Below are 19,679 nucleotides of genomic sequence, written 5' to 3'. Positions count from 1 at the left end.
TTCCACTAAATCCAGTCAACCCATTCTTTCATCTCATGTCAGTCCCGTCATCCCAGGATTTAACCTGGTGAACCTACGCTGCACTCCCTCAATAGCAATAATGTCCTTCCTCAAATTAGGAGACCAAAATTACACACAATACTCAGTGCCTGCTCACCTATCTCCTCTGGATGCTCATTCCATATGCCCATATGCTCAAAAAAGTTGTCCTACAGGTTTATTGTGAATCTTGTCGTCGTCGTCGTCCCCCCCCCCCCCCCCCCCCCCCCCTCCCCCCCCCCTAAACCCCCCCTCCCTCAATGTCCTCTTTCTGGATTCTGCTTGCCCGGGTCAAACCTGGTGCATTTACCCAAGCTAGTCCCTTCATGATCTTCTGTACCTCTCTGACATCACCCCTCACCTCCTGTGCTCCAAGGAATAAAGTCCCAGCCGGCCCAACCTTTCCTATCAGCTCAGGCCCTCGAGATCTAGCATTATACTCGTTATAGCCCTGTCCCACAGTGCGAGTTCATTCCAACAGTTCTCCCAAGTTTTAAAAAAAATCAAACTTGTGGTAAGCACGGAGAATGAACGTAGTGGGTACGTCGGAGCGCGGGACGTCTCTTAGGGCTAACGGCAGATGCTCGGGAAGACTCGCTAATGGCAGTTAACCACGGGAAGACTCGTGAAGATTTTTTCAACATGATGAAAAATGTCCACGAAAGCCCCGAGTACCAACGAGTGGCCATTACCGTAAATCTCCGCGTTCGAATCAGGGCAATCTCGGGAGAGCTCTTGGAATGAACTCGTACAGTGGGACAGGGGTTTAAATCATTTTTGCACTCTTTCCAGCTTAATGAGATCCTGTCCATAGAAGAGTCCATAGAAAAACTAACACAGCACCCCAAATGTGGCTTCACCAATGTCAATTGTACATAGCACAAAACTACATTTTCATTACACACGGAAAATAATTGTTTCATAAAAACACATGCTAACCTATTGCAATTTCTTGGAATAAAAACCAGACATTCCACAACTGCTCCATGTTGCAGAGACCTGCAGCACCTGTTTGGGTCATCAGTGGGAAATGCACTACATTGACCGCACTGGGCTTCTACTCGCTGGAGTTTAGAAGGGCGAGGGGGGACCTCATTGAAACTTACCAAATAGTGAAAGGCGTGGATAGAGTGGATGTAGAGAGGATGTTTCCGCTCGTGGGAGAGTCAAGGAGCAGAGGTCATAGCCTCAGAATTAAAGGACATTCCTTTAGGAAGGAGATGAGGAAGAATTTCTTTATTCAGAGGTTGGTGAAACTGTGGAACTCGTTGCTACAGATGGCTGCGGGGGCAAAGTCAATGGATATTTTTAAGAAAGAGAGTGAAAGATTCTTGATTAGAATGGGTGTCAGGGGTTAAGAGGAGACGGCAAGAGAATGGGTTTAAGAGGGAAAGATAAATCAGCCACGATTGAATGGCGGAATAGACTTGATGGGCCGAATGGCCTAATTCTGTTCCTATCGCTTCTTAACATGGTTGCAACCATGCAGAAACAAAGAAATATTGATATTGTAGTGAAATAGTTTGGAGGACACAATTGTGCAGGGACAGCATACAATAATTGTATCAGTGCTTCCGATGATCTTTGATCTGTGGAAAAGATGATGCAAATCTGACATTTTATTGGACCATGCGCAGATTTTGTCCATGATAAAAATATCGTAAATCTAAAAACGATTTTTTATTCCTATATAAACAAATCCCAATGGGATTGACCATATATAGCCTCCAATTTGAGATTTAATTATCCAGCCACTCCTTTCCCTTCCTTTTAATGAATAGGTCATCCACAATTTTTGACCGTCTCTGTGATTGTACATAAACATCAAGGCACCAGTCAGCAGGCATCAACTTTTAGAAACCGCCCTACTTCAGTCACTCCACTTTGAATGCAATCCTGTGTGTGAAGCACTCAGATGTTTCATCATCACTATATATTTTTTTCACTTCTTTTTTTGTGTGTTGTCAGGATATGGGCAAAACCACATTGACATCACTGCCCTGAGGTGATAGTGGTAAGCCTTCCTTTCCACCAGCAACAGCATTTCTTTGTGCTGAGGTATGCAAGTATTTGTTGCTTGTTTTCTGATTATTTTTATTCGATGACCACAACTCTGTGAATATTTCCCATATTTACATATTTCAGACCTGAACAAAATGGCCAAATTTGAACCTGCCCTCACCAACGTGTCACTTAGTTTTACATTGATAGTTCAGGTTCACAAAGGGCAGCGACTGTGGCACAGCTGCTAGAGCTGCTGCCTTTCAGCACCACCGACCCGAATTTGATCCTGACCTCGGGCGGTGTCTGGGTGAAACTTGCACGTTCTCCCCCCCCCGTGGATTTCCTCCAGTGCTCCAGTTTCCTCCTCATCCCAAAGACGTGCTGGTTTGTAGTTTAATTGGCCTCTGTAAATTGTCCCCAGTGTGTAGGGAGTGGAAGCGAAAGTGGGATAACGTAAAACTAATGTGAATGTGTGATGGATGGTCGGTGTGTACTCCGTGGGCCGAAGGGCCCGTTTCCGGGCCGTATCCTTCACTCAAAAGCAAACGGTTCCAATGAAGTCCGATGTATGTGAACACAACCCCCAAGAGAATCTCAGTTCTCGCATTGCACTTTCAGAAACATTCAACTGTTCTCACCAACCTGTGGTGATGATATTCCGAGCATCGCTTACCTGCCAGGTCGGGCTGGGGTCTCTGGTACAGCATCGTGAACTCGTCAGGGTAATTTTCCACCCAATTCCAAAATGCCTAAATATTGAAATATTTTAAACTGTAATTACTTAACCTTTTAACAGAAGGAATACATTTAAAATCACACCCATAATATACTACAAAATGAAACAATATATGCTGCAGCTCTGCGCACATTTTGTTGCGTTGTGAAGTTTGCTTGAACAAATTATATGCATCAACGTGCAGAATTCCACCAATTTTCAGAAGCATAAATGGCATGGCCAATAATATATAAAAATTTGTCATCCCACACAAATTTCACTGTTCCCCCATGATGACACCCAAGACAATTGGTTGCAGATCTTTCTTCACAACATTGGAACATTGCGTGCACATTTTTAAAACCACACAGCTCAAGACCTGGCCCTGGCTGACACTCAAACCTAATGGCTGCACCAGTGGGGAATTACAACAGCTTTCAGCTGTGTTCATCACTTGAATACTTAATACATAAGCATCCTCGAGTCAGTGTACAGGACAGGAACATGCCCTTTGGCCCAGCATATCAATGCTGACTGTTTTGTCCTTCTACACTAAATCCATGTGCCCACATTAGGTCCATATCCTTCTACGTTTTTAGTTTACTTTAGTTTAGAGAGACACTGCGGAAACAGGCTTTTCTGCCCACCGAGTCTGCAACCGACCTGCACACTAACACTATCCTCCACACACCAGGGACAATTTATAATTTTACCAAGCCAATTAGCCGACAAACCTGTACATCTTTGGACTTACCCGTTCAAGCGTTTGTGTCAATGCCTTTGTCATTGTCTCTGCCTCCATAGACGATAAACAATAGGTGCAGGAGTATGCCATTCGGCCCTTCGAGCCAGCACTGCCATTCACTGTGATCATGGCTGATCATCCACAATCAGTACCCCGTTCCTGCCTTCTCCCCATATCCCTTAACACCACTATCTTTAATAGCTCTATCTAAAGCCCATCCCACTTTCACGACCTAACTGGCAACCTCTGCCGAGTTTGCCCTTGACTCAAACTCGCAGCATGATCGCCACGAGGTCGTAGGAGATCTTCGTGACTCTTCCTCATGCTCGTGAGTGGTCTCCGCGTACTCGTGGCCTCAAGTAGGTCGCGCCGTTTTTTCCAGCCTGATAGAAAAATGTCCACGAGTAAGAAGAGGTCACCATGGAAAAAAATCTATACTTTTTACTCGTAGGTAGGTCGTAACTAGGTTGTAGTAGGTCGTGATGCTAGTCGTAGGTAATAGCTCCAGGGTGAAAAATGGGTCAGTAGGGGAAAAAAAGGTAATTTAAACAGCAGAACGTCACCTCTGTCACTCCAAGGCATGTTCATTCATAGCTGGAGAGTTTTTTGGAGAGGAGACTTGTGTTTTAAGAGATGGCACCAAAAAGGCAGCAGCGCAGGGGGAGGGCACAACCCTCAAAAAAGCCGGCCATGCAGGTGTTTCCCACCCAGGAGGAGAAGTGGTAGGAGGTGATGCCACAGGAGGTGATGGTTCAGGAGGAGTTGGCCTTGCATGAGAGACCCCTGGAGGAGGAGACCAGCGTGGCAGTATATGACCCCACCTCCACCTCATCCTTCACTGCCTCATTTGAAGGCAGCAAAGCAGCCCATTCTTCTGTGTCTGATACAGCATCAGAGGCAGGTGCCCCATTGGCGGTGAGGGAGGGCTGGAGGAAGGTTATGCCCTGCGCCTTCACCAGGCGGCAGGAGGGGGACCTTGAGGAATGGTTCCAGCAGAATACCATCCTGGACAAAAAGGAATATGAGGGGTACAGGGACAAGAATGGCATGCTTGCCATGTGCTTAAAGTTCCATCTTTTGTCAAAGCCCAGTGCCACCCTCTTCCAGTCATCTGGTGCACTGGGATAGTCCATCACATCATCTCCATTCACCCATTGAGACCTCTTCTTGTGCTTCCTCTTCACCCTTGCTCTTCCCCTTCTGCATTTCTTAAGTCTGCTGAAGCAAAAGGGCTACTGCAAACAGCAGTAGTTGTATGTTTACTAACATCCTCCAAACTAGTTCCTTCCTTGCTTGCATTGTTCACAATGATTTGCCTGAGACCAACGTACATGGTCGAAGCCAGTATTCAACATAGTCGAAGGAGGTCTTCTTCATAGTCGAGGGAGGTCTTCAACATAGTCTTGGAAGGTCATAGGAGGTTGTACACATAATTGAGGAAAGTTTTAGATCACCGCAACCTTGATTTAAAAAAAAAAAGTCGCTTAAGGTCGCCATGGAGGTCTTCTAAGTGGAGGTCTTCTAAGTGGGACCACTTTCACGACCTCTGCCGAATTTGCCCTTGACTTATACTCGTAACATGGTCGTCATGAGGTTGTAGGAGGTCGTAGGTAGGTCGTGATGCTAGTCGTAGGCACTCGTGGCATCAAGTAGGTTGGGGCGTTTTTCTAGCCTGATGAAAAATGTCCACGAGTAAAAAAGGTTGTGAATTAGGTTGTGAAAGTGGGACAGGCCCTTAAATCTCAGGCCTAGGCTCTCTCTTGAAAGTATCCAGAGAATTGGCCTCCACAGCCTTCTGAGACAGGGAATTCCACAGATTCACAACTGGGTGAAAACGTTTTTCCGCATCTCCATTCGAAATGGCCTACCCCTTATTCTTAAACTTTGGCCCCTGGTTCTGGACTCCCCCAACATCTGAACTGGTTTCCTGCCTCTGCGTGTCCAATCCCTTAATAATCTTATATGTTTCAATAAGATCTCCTCTCTACCACCTCCTCTGGCAGCAAGTTCCAATTATCAAACACAGGGTGAAAAGTGCTCCCCTCCCTTCCCCCCCCCCCCCCCCCCCCCCCCCCCCCCACCTCTCACCTTAAATCAATGCCCTCTTGTTTTTGAAACCACAGTGGGCAGGTGAGACATAAAAAGCAATGACAGGCAGAAAGAAAAAACACACATATTTAGGTGCTCTTTCTAGAGACAAAATGTAAAAAGCAGCAATCGATGGTCCCTCCTGCACATTCAAAGAACCATCGCAGAAATGTTCAGGCTGGTTTAGAACCTTTCACAACTTCAGGACATCTTCAAATATCTTAAAACCAGCTGAGTACTTCTGAACTGCTTATCAAATGTAGAAAACGCAGCTACCAATTTTCAAGTTCCCACAAATAATAATGTACGAAAAATTGTCTTGTTTAGTTCATGAGATCCAGCATGGAAACAGACCCTTTGGCCCACCGAGTCAACGCCAATCATTGATCACTTGCTCTATGTTATCTTACTTTCGGATCCACTCCCTGGGGCATTTGGGGCAATTTACAGAAGCCAATTATCCTACAAACCCACATGTCTTTGCGAGGAATTCAACAAACCGAGAGGAAACCCATGCCATCATTGGGAAAACGTTCAAACTCCACACAGACAGCACCCAAGGTCGGGAACAAACCCAGGTCTATGGCGCAGTGAGGCAGAAGCTCTACCAGCTGCGACGCCATATTCCTCTGCATCCATATGGTGATATTTGCTACTTTAAAAAAAATAGCACATTAGGATCTCTTGCAATAAGCAGCGACAAGGGCTCACTATAACCTTTCATGGGAAAGGCAGCACTACTGATTGCAGAGTTTCTGACTGGGATTTAACTATGATATTAATTAGATATTAGTTGACTATCTACGGCAAATGTACTTTTTGTATTCTTGCTAAAATCACAGAACTTGTATAAATTGGCTGGATTTACATAGAGGGCCAAAAATAAAGTTTTAAAATACTCTGTCATTGATATTAGCAAAATAGGCCAGCTTGAACTTGGACTGGCTCTTGGAATAGTAATACACAGGAAGGGCCAGGAAGCGAGCGGGTAAGATCATCTCTGACCCCTCTCACCCTGGCCACAAACTCTTTGAATCACTTCCCTCTGGAAGGCGACTCCAGACTGTCAAAGCTTCACAGCCAGACATAAAAACAGCTTTTTTTTCTGCACGAGTAGTAGCTCTACTCAATAACCAAATATCTGCAGCCTCCTTTTGCTCTGTTATTTTAATTAATGCACATGTTTAATCAAGCATGTTTTATTATTAATGTTTAATGCTTTATGTATCATTCCTAACTGTCACTATGTCATGTTGTCACTTGCGTGCGGAGCACCAAGGCAAATTCCTTGTAGGTGAACACTTGGCCAATAAACTTATTTATTCATTTATTCATTTAAATAATTTCTAATGACCGCTTTATGAGAAGTACATGGGCATCTTTGGTGATCTCCATGAAGTTAAATTTCATCCAGGATATAAAAAATGAGCAAAATTCCAAAACATTGCCTGTGGAAACAGGAACGTTAGTCCCCAAGTGCTGGAGTAATTCAACAGGTCAAACAGCAACTCTGGAGAAAATGGAGAGGTAAACCTTCATCTGAAGAAGGGTCCTGACCCGAGACGCCACCCATCATGATCTCTAGAGATGCTGCTTGACCCGCTGAGTTTAAAAATAAAATAAACCTGCAGTTCGCGGTATCCCAAAATGAGTCTCCAAATGTCTCTCAAATTAGACGCCTTTCTACACATCTATATTGCCTGTTGATTCTGCAAATCAGGACATTAACAAAGGGATAGAAAAATAAAATAATTGGGTTTAGTAACACCAAGAGGAACCACCATTATGGTTTTCACCACTGTCTTCATATTCTAACAAAGTTACACAGCATAAATGCGAGTGGTTCACTTTTACATCAACAGTGGCCTTTGAAACGAGTTGCTGATTTAAGCTCTAAGCATTGGAAAGGGATCTGGACAAACTCCTGACCGTGGATGTTACCAAAACAGGCAAAAGATAGGTGAAAGAAATTGGTCAATTTAGCTTAAATGACCTAGCCAATTCCTCAACCAAAATCCCATTAGAACAGAAGGGCAGCACAGTGGTGCAGTTGATAGAGTTGCTGCCTCAGAGATCCCAGTTTGATTCTGAACTCAGGCGCTATCTGTGTGGAGTTTGCATGTTCTCACTGTGACCACTTGGATTTCCTCCAGGTGCTCCAGTTTCTGCCCAGATATTTAAAGATGGGGGGGGGGGGGGAATTTATAGGTTAATTGGGCCTCTGTAAATGCCTCTAGAATGTAGGGGGTGGATGAGAAATTGAGATAACATGGAATTGGTGTGAGCAGGTAATCGATGGTCGGCATGCACTCAGTGGGCTGAAGGGCCTGTTTCCCTGCTATATCGTTCGATCAATCAAAAAATATAGGAATGGATCGCTTGGACTCTTGTATCTGATCTTCCTTTAAGCACCATTTTTAAATCTAATGACAATGGAAACTGTTCCTTCTCACATTACCGCAAGTGGGAACATAACAGCTAGATTTCCTCAATTACAACATAAGAACCTAATTCACTGTTAAGAGCTTTGTGACTGAGATTGGAGAGCCATTAATTTTAACATGGTTACAGATAAGGACAGACTGTACCCTGGGAGATGGGGAGATAGAGGAAAAGGAGGGAGAATGCTAAACTGGGGTAATAGAATCAGGCCAGTGGGTCCGAATTCTGGACTAAAGTGTTTCTGTTGGGATAGACTGATAAACATGGGAAGCTCCGAGAGTCTTGGATGACGAGAGATGTTGTAAATTAAATTCTGAAAAAGGGTCTCAATCCGAAACGTCGCCCATTCCTACTCTCCATAGATGCTGCCTCACCCGCTGAGTTTCTCCAGTATTTTGTGTCTACTGTAAATTAAATCACGGTGGCGCAGCAGTAGAGTTGCTGCCTTACAGCGCCAGACACCCGGGATCGATCCCGACTACGGGTGCTGTCTGTACGGGGTTTTTATGTTCTCCCCGTGACCGCGTGGGTTTTCTCCAAGATCTTCGGTTTCTTCCAACACTCCAAAGACTTATGGGTTTGTAGGTGAATTGGCTTGGTATAAGTGTAAATTATCCCTAGTGTTGGATAGTGTTAATGTGCTGGGGGGGGGATCGCTGGTACGTGCGGAATCGGTGGGCCGAAGGGCCTGTTTCCGCGCTGTATCTCTAAAACTAAAAACTAAAGAAAGGAAGCATATGCAAGTTTTCAGCAGCTGAAATCAGGCAATGTCCTTGAGGAATATAAAGGAAGCAGGAAAGAACTTAAACGGGGAATCTAAAGAGCTGGAAGGGAACATGAAATGTCCTTGGCGAGTAGGATTAAGGAAAATCCCAAGACATTTTACACATGTATTAAAAACAGGAAGGCAGCTCAGGAGAGGGTGGACCACAAGGACAGAAGATGGAAGCTTGGAGCCAGACAAAGTGAGCAAGACACTAATTGAGTATTTCACCAAATTCACCAAATAGCAGAACAGCAAGCGTATGCTGATATTCTAGGGCACGTTGACATCAAGGGGGAGGGGATGCTGGGTCTTGTGAAAAGTTTCCAGGGTCTGATGCAATCTGCCCCAGGTTATTGAGGGGAGATAGCCAGGCCTTGGCAGAGATCTTTGCATCTCATTTAGCCACACCAAGGTTCCCTCGACCTGGAGATAAGACAATGTTGCTCCTTTATTTCAAGAAGGAAAATGGGAGCAAGACACAGAATTAGAGGCCTGGGAGACTCGCATCAGCCAACTGCAGGTGGTGAAATCTTCAATAAAGCACGAAGTGCTGGGTTAGGTCAGCAGATGAGGCAGCATGTCTGGAGAGCATGGATAGATGTCATTGCAGTTCGAGACCCGAAACGTCACATGTCCGTGTCCTCCAGAGATGCCGCCTACGCTGCTGACATAGCCCAGCATCTTGTTTTATTTTAGTTCCTTGATGCAAGTCCCCCTTGCCTATAATTGGGCAATTTGGCTTAAATGACCTGGCCAATATTCATTCCTCAACCAAAATCACATGAGAACACAAGGGCAGCACAGAGGCGCAGTTGATAGAGTTGCTGCCTCAGAGAGCCAGTGACTTCCTGAGTTACTCCAGCGCTTGTTATTTTACTCAGCATTACAAGAATGGTAGGCAAACTATCGAAGGTATTAAGGAGCAGGATTTCCTCACATCTTTAAAGTAAGGGCTAATTCGCGACAGTTTGAGTTTACTTATTGTCACGTGTACCGAGGTATAGTGAAAAGCTTTGTCAGCATGGCATTGTGCGAGGAAGGTCATGTTTTATCAACTCGAGTGTTTGAAGACATTCAGTGTGATTGATGAGGTCAGGGCAGTGGATGCGGTCGACATGGAAGTGAGCATAACATTCTGTAAGGTCCTTCAGGATAGGCTAATCCAGAATATCAAGGCAGAGGAGACATATGGAAATTTGCTAGATTGGATTCAAATGTGGCCTGGTCAGAGAAGACGGATGGTAGTGGTGGATGGGGGTTATTCCGACTGGAATTCTGTGAACAACAGTGGTCCGCAGGGATCAGAGCCGGGACCTCGGTTCTAAGTGCAAAATACAAATGACTTGGATGGAAATGTCGGTGGGCTGATCTGTTTTTGCAGACAACATAATAACTGGTGGAGTTCGAGTCCCACTAAGTTGTGGCGAGGAATGTTGTCGAAGGAAACAGCAGGATATAGATCAATCAGAAATATGGGTGGAGAAATGGCAGATGCAGTTTAATCTGGACAAGTGTGAGATGTTACACTTCGGGAGGCCAAATGCAAGTAGAGGTATTCAGTAAATGGGAGGACCCTTATGGGCCTGTTCCACTAGGCGATTTTTCAGGCGACTGCCCCCGACTGTCAAGTTGTAGCAGGTTGCTGAAAAACCAGCGCCTGGAATGGCGACTGTCAGAGTGGAACACAGACACACATGCACACATCGCTTCCTTCACCAGCCAGTCATGCAGGCGGGGGACAGGGCAAGCGGGCGGGGGGGGCGAAAATTCACTGAGTGAAATTCACACGGTGAAAAGCCAATGTGATACAGACACACACCACGATGAACAGGAAGTTTGGCGCTGTAATTAAGACGGTGAAAGCAGTGTACGGGAAGGACCACTTAAGTCCTTTAAAAGAGGGGGAGGGGGTGAAGGGTGAGATGGAGTGGGGAGAAGGAGTGGAGACAACTTTTAAGAAGCCAGAGATACGCGGCTGTTATCCTTAGCTCTGAAAACTACTGTTTACGGTTTTTTCCCCAATGAGCCAATGAAATTCACCGGTCAGCACCGGCTACAACCTACGAGAACCTACGACCTCCTGGCAACCCACTACCACAGCACCTATGGCATGAGAATTCTCGCAACTCTCCATGGCGGCTTCATTCTGGTCGCCGCTAATTTCTCAACATGTTGAAAAATTAGCGGGGACCAGAATGAAGCTGCGACTAGTTCCCAGAATGCGGGATCGACTCACAACCATGAAGGCGACTCCCCGGCAACCACCTGCGAGAATGTGACGACCATGTAGCGGCCGCATAGTCTCCTGTAGTCGCCTAAGTGGGACAGGCCCATTAGGAGCATTGGTGCAAGATCTTTAATCCCTTGAAGTGCTAGTATAAGTTGATCGGTAAAAAAGGTCAGTACATACCTGCCTTCAACAGTCAGGGCATTGAGCACAAGTGCAGCTTTATAAAATTTTGGTTTGGCTGCATTTGGAATATTGTGTCACCACATTACAGGAAGGGAAATGAGGATTTGGAAAGGGTGCAAAGAGGCTTGCTGGGATGTTGCCTGGATTAGAGCGAGCTTTACCGAAATACAAGGAGAGAGTAGACACAATAAACTTCAGATGCTGGTCTACAAAAAAGTGTTGGAGTAAGTCAGCAGGCCAGGCAGCATCTCTGGAGAACATGGATAGGTGACATTTCGGGTCAAGATTCTTTCAATCTGAAGAAGGGTCCCAACCCAAAATGTTACTTATCTATATTCTAAGGGTGCTGTCTGACCCGCTGAGTTACTCCAACGCTGTACTTTTAAAATTAAAACTGTAAGGAGAGGTTGGACAAACTTGGATTGTTTTCACTGAAGCGTCGGAGGCTGAGGGAGTGACCTGATAGAAATATAGAAAATTATGAGAGGCACAGATAAAGTAGATGGTAAAGTCATTTTCCTAGGATGGAAATATCAAGTACGCGAAGGCATAAATTTCAGGTGAGAGAAGGCATGGAAGCATATCCAAGAGCAACGCTTAAATGGCATTCAGACACATGAACAGGCAGGAAATCAAGAGTCAAGAATCAATTTAATTGTCATTTGGACCCCTGGAGGTCCAAACGAAATGCCGTTTCTGCAGCCATACATTACACACAAATAGACCCCAGACACAACATAATTACATTTTACATAAACATCCATCACATAGCTGTGATGGAAGGCCAAAAAAACTTATCTCTCCACTGCACTCTTCCCCCCCCGATGTCAGAGTCAAAGTCAAAGCCCCCGGCTGGCAATGGCGATTGTCCCGCGGCCATTGAAGCCACGCCGGGTGGTGCGAGGTCCCACACCGGGTCTTGGTGTTGGAGCCCCCGGTGTGCGCTCGCAAAGTCCCGCGGCCATTCCAGCCGCGCGGGGCAGTGGTGTCAGGCCCCGCTCCAGGCGCTCTTCAACCCCGCAACATGGGCGGGAGAATTCGCCGTTGCAGGAGCCCCGAAAAGCGGTCTCCCTCCAGGGATCCGCGGGCTCCCGGTGCTGCCGTCCGCAGACCCGCAGTAGCAGCCTCCGACTCAGCAGCAGCAGCGGCATCGGCAGCAGCGGCAGCGGCAGCAGCAGCAGCAGTGCTCCTCCACCGCTCCACCCGCTCCGGTCTCGGCCAGCTCCGTGACGGCAACGGTGAGTCAGATCCCCAGAGTCCCCGGCTTCTTCCCGTTGGAGGCCGCTCCTTGTTGCGGCCTCAACGACACCTGAGACCCGACGAGAAAAGGTCGGGTCTCCAGTGCAGATCAGAGAGATTCAAAAGGCTTTCCCCCCCCCTCTGAGACCCACCCCCCCACCACCCCCACACACACACCCCAACATAAAATAACAAAACCTACACAAAAACACAGACAAAAAATAATAAAACGCGGACCGGCTGCAGAGGCCGCTGCTGGCCAGAGCCGCGCCGCCTACCGGAAATGGAGCAACACAGCTAAAGTGCAAGTGATCAAGTCAAGTCAAGTTTATTTGTCACATACACATACGAGATGTGCAGTGAAATGAAAGTGGCAATGCTCGCGGACTTTTGTGCAGAAAGACAAACAACAAAACAACCAAACAAATTATAAACACAATCATAACACACATATTCTTTTACATAATAAATAATGGAAGGAAAAACGTTCAGTAGAGTTAGTTCCTGGTGAGATAGGCGTTTACAGTCCGAATTGCCTCTGGGAAGAAACTCCTTCTCAACCTCTCAGTTCTCACCGCATGGCAACGGAGGCGTTTGCCTGACCGTAGCAGCTGGAACAGTCCGTTGCAGGGATGGAAGGGGTCTCCCATGATTTTATTTGCTCTGGAGTTGCACCTCCAGTTGTATAGTTCCTGCAGGGGGGGCGAGTGAAGTTCCCATAGTGCGTTCGGCCGAACGCACTACTCTCTGCAGAGCCTTCTTGTCCTTGGCAGAGCAATTCACAAACCAGATGGTAATGTTCCCGGACAAGATGCTTTCCACCGCTGCTGCGTAGAAGCACTGGAGGATCCTCGGAGACACTCTGAAGTTTCCTCAATTGCCTGAGGTGGTAAAGGCGCTGCCTTGCCTTACGAGTGCTGAGGCGTGTGATCCCATGTCATATCCTCGGAGATGTGAGCCACTCCCAGAATATTTAAAACAGTTTCACCCTATCCACAGGATCCCCATTTATCCTCAATGGAGTGTACGTCCTCGGATGATGTGCCCTCCTAAAGTCCATGATCAGCTCCTTTGTTTTTTTGATGTTCAAGAGGAGGTTGTTATCCTGGCACCAGAGTGCTAGATCAGCCACCTCCTCCCGGTAGGCCTTTTCATCGTTGTCTGAGATCAGGCCCACCACCACAGTGTCTTACATCAGCAAACTTAATTATTGAGTTGGAGCTGAACCTAGCCACACAGTCATGTGTGTACAGGGAGTACAATAGGGGGCTGAGGACGCAACCCTGGGGCGATCCTGAACTCAGGGTGAGGGACTTTGATGTATTCCCTCCCATCTTGACGACCTGGGGCCTGGCGGTGAGAAAGTCCAGGACCCAGGCACAGTGAGAACGGTCACCCCTGGCCCCGCCATGCACTATATGGGTGGGGGTTAGGAACTGCTAGGCACCCGGCCTCCGCTCCGCAGGGGAGGTTGGTGCAGAGTGGGACTAGTTGAAATAGTAATCAAGATCGGCACATACATTGTCGCCAAAGGGCCTGTCCCGGTGCTATATTGGTCTATGTTCCATGTTCTAAATACCTGCATTTCTGCTAAAAGTCACTTTCGGTTCCTTAATCACTTATTCATGATACTACAACATCTTTGAAACTAACATATAACTAACCCCAATGTAAATTTGAAGAAAATTCAACCCAGGTTTGTGTAATATTTTCCCCTTAGATGAAGTAGAATGCCATCAAGACCAATTTATCAATAATCTACTATGTGCATGTATAATCATCTCAAAGACAAGTATTCAATATAATATAGTCAACATAATTTTCCTTTCATCACAGGATCTCAGGCCGCCGATATAAAGTCCCCCTATCCACAAAAACTCATTCATACCCATTGCCATAAACAGCTTAAATAAAAAATGAACAATGGACAAATTAACCCTGACGCATTGTCACTTTACACATATCCACAACTTTTACCTTGTCTATTTTTACAGTTTTTAATCTTTATATTTGCTTTTAAGATCGATACACACTGTGTGTGCTCTCAGAAATCTGTGTTGTATGACTGCTTATCAGTACATTGTCCTGTCTATGTGTTGAGCCACGTCAAAGAAGATTTTCTGTTACAACAGACAATAAAGTTTTCTGAATCTGAAGTTAAATTACGAGAAGGCCATCCGAAAAATATACATTTCACTTTCACACGTTTGTAACATATTCCAAATTTCATAAGACAATTGCAAATCTGGTGGATGTTTGAAATCTTAATCCTCCACACAATAAAACAAATAAGCCCACAAACTCAGCAGCGAAGGTGCAATTAGCATTGGAATATTTTAATTGTTGTACACACGCTGACACATTGCTGAGATCATCTCCCTGCATCCATCAGATGACAATTAGGACAGGTTCAACAGGGTAACAAAAACTTACCTTTTCGAGACTGTTTATGACTGCCAACTGAGCTGCTTTTTTTAATGCCTTGAATTTAAAGACCGTCTCTGTAGAAAATAAGAAGATTTCATTACTTTTCCTCCAATTTAGCAAACACTGGAAACATTTAATATTTGAAAAAAGAATACTGTGAACAGGGCCAAGTTCACAAAAGTTGTACATTCATTCTTTTGCATCAACAGGTTAATTGTATATTGTACAATTGAGCTCCAAGTTATTAAAATGAAAATTTCCGCTGTTTTCAATTTCTCTATCAACATTCTATGCATCACTTATTTCCTCCTTAGCAATGTTTTAACACCAGATTGATCAGGCAGGTGATTAACTTCTAGTTCTAATCACATTATTTCATCAGCTTCAAATAAATTCAAAGGAGGCAAGCTAATTGATCAACCTCCTCCATCTCACAAACAAAAACATAAAACATCTTCTAAAGCAGTTGACATTTTCATTGAGCTAAATCCATAACTCTGAAAACTTGAATGAACATTCCAGCTTAAGCATTATGCCATTACAATTTAAAAAATCGGTAGTTTACTCCCCAAGAATTAAGTATAAACGTGTTCGAAAGAAAAAAGACACAAAGTGCTGGAGTAACTCAACAGGTCAGACAGCATCGCTGGAGAACATGGATAAGTGATGTACAAGGATCTGACTGAAGAAGGGTCCCAAACCGAAATGCTACCCAACCATGTTCAGCAGAGAAGCTGATTGACCCGCTGAATTACTCCAACACTGTGTGTCCTTTGGCGTACACCAGCATCTGCAGTTCCGTGTTTCAACATATTCTAAAAGGTCACCAACATACCCTCAGATTGAACAAGGCTAATACAGTTCAAGTTAATGCCAATTTAGTTCTGCTATTTCCCTTCGGGTCACAAAACTCAAGTGTTATCAATCAAAGAATCCATCTTCTACCATCTTCAGGAGCATCCTGTTTGCATTGCCCCCAAGCAATTGCTCTATACATGTGATAGCAAGGATTTATAATAAACATTTTGCAAACTTGTGTTGATAGAAAACATATCCATCATTCCCTTAAACTAATCCTTACAATCATTTTCTAGGCCTGCAGATTATTGCTCTGTTGTAACCACGTTCAAGAATATTGCGGTTTACAATTATTTTTCAAACCAACTTCCGGGCCACTTGCTGATAGTTCACATTGATCACAAACAGATTAAATTCCTTGGAGATCCACTCAAACTACCCATAGCTTCCATACTCTCCGCTTGAGAAATTATTTTTCAGGCATAAATTGCGAGGATTTTTCTCTTGTAATTGGTGAAGAAGCAAGGCTACCCAGAAGAAATTGCATAAAAGGTGGACAATTAGGAGAATCCCACAGGATATTGCAAATTTTAAAATGGTCACTTTATTATAATACTAATGAAGCATTTTTTCCCCACTAGTTATCTTTAAAGTGACCAACAATCATGACATTGTCACAAAATGCTGGAGTAAATCAGCAGGCTAGGAAGCACACCTGGAGAGGCAGCACATCTGGTAACATTTTGGGAGCCGTAAGGTCATAAGAGATAAGAGCAAAATTCAATTGTTTCGCTGAACACCTCCGTTCAGTCCGCCTAAACCTACAAGAAATCTACATGAACCCCCCCCATTCCCATATTGACCTTTCTGTCCTGGGCCTTCTCCACTGTCAGAGTGAGGCCCAGCACAAATTCAAGGAACAGCACCGCATATTTTGCTTGGGCAGCTTACACCCCAGCAATATGAACGTTGACTTCTCCAATTTCAAGTAACCCTTGCTTTCCCTCTCTCTCCTCCATACTGGTTCTCCGATAAGTTTAACTGTCCTCCTGATTAAAATTATGCTTCATTGTCACCTTCCCCTCACTAACAATGACCGATCCTATATTTTCCTTGATCTTCGGCCCCGTTGATGTCTCGTTTTCACACCACGCCTCTCCATATTTCTGTGTCTCCCTCTTCCCTGACACTCTGTCTGCAGAAGGGTCTCGACCCAAAACGTCACCCATTCGTTCTATCCAGAGATGCTGCCTGTCCCACTGAGTTATTCCAGGATTTTGTGTGTATCTTCAGAGCAGAATTATGCCATTCAGGCCATCAAGATTGCTTTGCCAAACAATCATGACTGATCTATCTCTCGCTCCAAACCCCATTCACCTGCCTTCTCTCCATAACGCCTGATACCCGTAGTAATCAAGAATTTCCCATTTCCGCCTTGAAAATATCCATGGCCTCCACAACCTTCTGTGGCAATGAATTTCACAGATTCACCACCCTTTGACTGAAGAAATTACTCCTCATCATCCAATAGGAACGTCTGAGGCCAAGACCTCTGGTCCTAGACTCTCCCACTAGTGGAAACATCCTTCCCACATCCACTCTATCCAGGCCTTCCACTATTCGGTATGTTTCAATGAGTGCCCCCTAATCCTTCTAAACTCCAGCAAATAAAGGCCCAGTGCCGTCAAATGCTCATCAAATGTTAACCCACTCATTTATGGGATCATTCTTATAAAATGGGACCCTTTTTCAGAATGATTATAGTGGGGGGTGGGGAGATAGAACTGAAAGCTTCCAGTTCCACTGTCACCTCTACAACCCGTCTGAAGAAGGGTCCAGACCCGAAATGTCACCTATCCAGAGATGCTGCCTGATGCGCTGAGTTACTCCAGCATTTTGTGACTATCTTTGGTATAAACCAGCATCTGAAGTTCCATTTTATTACACCATGAGACAGTTGTTGTCTATCTGCACACATCTTAAAATTGTTAAGACTATTTTACAGCAATGCAAGCTCAACAACTTATTATCTCATGCAAAATACAAACTGCTGGAGGAACTCAGCAGGTCAGGCAGCATCTGTGGAGGCAACGGACAGATAATGTTGCAGATCGAGACCCTTCTTCAGACTGATGTAGTAGTGGGCACGAGCGATGGGGGTGGGGCAATGTTTAGCAAGCAATAGATGAATACAAGTGAAGAGGAGTGGGGTTATTGGCAGATTGCCCACTCTTGAATGAAGAAAGGTTCCAACCCGAAACGTTGCCTGTCCATTCCCTCTACTGATGCTGCATGAACCATTGAGTTCCTCCAGTAGTTTGTTTTTGTTCAAGATTCCAGCAACTGCAATTTTTTGTGTCTCCAACTTTCGAGATCACATTCATAGTCATAGAATCATGTTGCACAGAAACAGGCCCTTTGGCCCAACTTATCCATGCTGACCAAGAAGTCCCATCCATGCTGGCCCCACCTGCCCGCTTTTGCCCCCATATCCCTCTCAATCTTTCCGTTCTGTATACCTGCCCAAATGTCTTTTAGACCATAAATGGCTCTTTTTAAATCTTATTTTTTAATTTAATGATATCCTGATGGACCTCAAGGGAAACAAACTTATTGTGCTGCCTACCAGAAGCCACTTAAATGGTCAGGTAAGAATTGGAAAGGGTAAATATCACATATGGAAATGGACCAAAGGAATATAACTCCATGTTAATCTCTCATATAAAAAGAACCTCCATTGTAATATTGCACTCAAACTTCCAAAATTCACACCAACAACACGTTATAATACTTTCATTTACGCTGCCAGGCATGGGATGCCTTCTTTGGTGACATTGTCGCTAGTGTCTAGAGCTCCTTGTTGCCGGTCAGTTCTCAAAACAGGGTGTTCCCTACATTTCTCAATTTGACTTAAGTTAATTCCCGCACCCTGCTACGCAAAACAAAATCTCCTGATTTTTTATTCCAATCGGCATTCAAATATATTAATTCCATTAGGATTACATCTTTTTTTTTTAATAACTGCATCATTTAACTGCAAAGAAGCAGACATGGGAAAGAGTTTAGAATCCTTATTTATGTATTTATTTATTTATTTATTTTAAAGTCCACAAGTATTGAAATATGAAGAGAAAAATCAGTTTTACCTTGCAGTAATCGTTTGAGTCTCGCACAATCCACATTTATGTGCTGTATCAATTCAATGTCATTGACGTCAGTACTATCTTCCGAGCACACTGCCAGCTCTTGTAACCTACAAATTAATGTTAATATAAAACACATTCAAAAAGAAAGAAAACCGAAGGTGTGAATAATTAAGAAGCTAATCAAAAACAAACTCACTTTTTAAAACAAGCCAGCAAATCACTGGCCATAATACATACGGTAGCTAACACGCACTGGTGATCATTAATAGTACAACAATCAAATTCTTACCTGCTTTAAGAAGGAGGCAGGTGTGTTCATGAATTTTTTTTTATTCTTGAAACTAACAAGTCACCGAAATTGACAAATACTGCCTGCTTTATACAAAAACTGAAATTGGCTGGAGATATTGCACATTCGCGACTTGGGTGACACAGTGGCACAGCTGTTAGAGCTGCTAGCCTTACAGCGCCAGAGATCCAGGTTCAATCCTGACCTCTGGTGCAGTTTGCACATTCTCCCAGTGACCGCATGAGTTTCCTCAGCTTTTTTCCCACATCCCAAATTTGTCAGCTAATTGGCCTCTGCAAATTGCCCATCATGTGCATCGAGTGGATGGGATGGGATTACAAAAAACTGATACGACAGGGTGATCGATGGTCGGCGCGGTTCCATGCTACATCGCAAAACTCAGCTGAACAAAGAAGACACATTTCAAATTTGGCAAATCTGCAGAACAGGAGTAAGGCTGCTCAAATGGACCCGGGGTCTATTCTGTTTATTCTTCTCGGTTATAATCTCAAGCAGGTGAGGTTTTCCATGGACTGTGCGGTAAGATATTTAACGAAAGAACTCAATA

The 19,679-nt window shown here is 44.6% G+C and overlaps 1 protein-coding gene across 1 annotated transcript in view; it reads right to left on the bottom strand.

Moving 5' to 3' along the window:
- Nucleotides 1-19,679, bottom strand: part of nf1a (neurofibromin 1a) — a 305,820-nt gene that overhangs the window by 224,995 nt on the left and 61,146 nt on the right. The window contains exons 5-7 of the mRNA XM_055657600.1: nucleotides 18,823-18,929; nucleotides 14,885-14,952; nucleotides 2,717-2,792 (exon numbers count right to left, since the gene is read on the bottom strand). Of these exons, the coding sequence (XP_055513575.1) occupies nucleotides 2,717-2,792; nucleotides 14,885-14,952; nucleotides 18,823-18,929 (251 nt within the window). The remainder of the gene's footprint in view (nucleotides 1-2,716; nucleotides 2,793-14,884; nucleotides 14,953-18,822; nucleotides 18,930-19,679) is intronic.

This window comes from Leucoraja erinacea, chromosome 28 (assembly GCF_028641065.1).
Source record: "Leucoraja erinacea ecotype New England chromosome 28, Leri_hhj_1, whole genome shotgun sequence".
In the NCBI taxonomy this organism is placed as follows: Eukaryota; Metazoa; Chordata; class Chondrichthyes; order Rajiformes; family Rajidae; genus Leucoraja; species Leucoraja erinaceus.
This window is presented reverse-complemented; position numbering and strand designations above follow the sequence as displayed.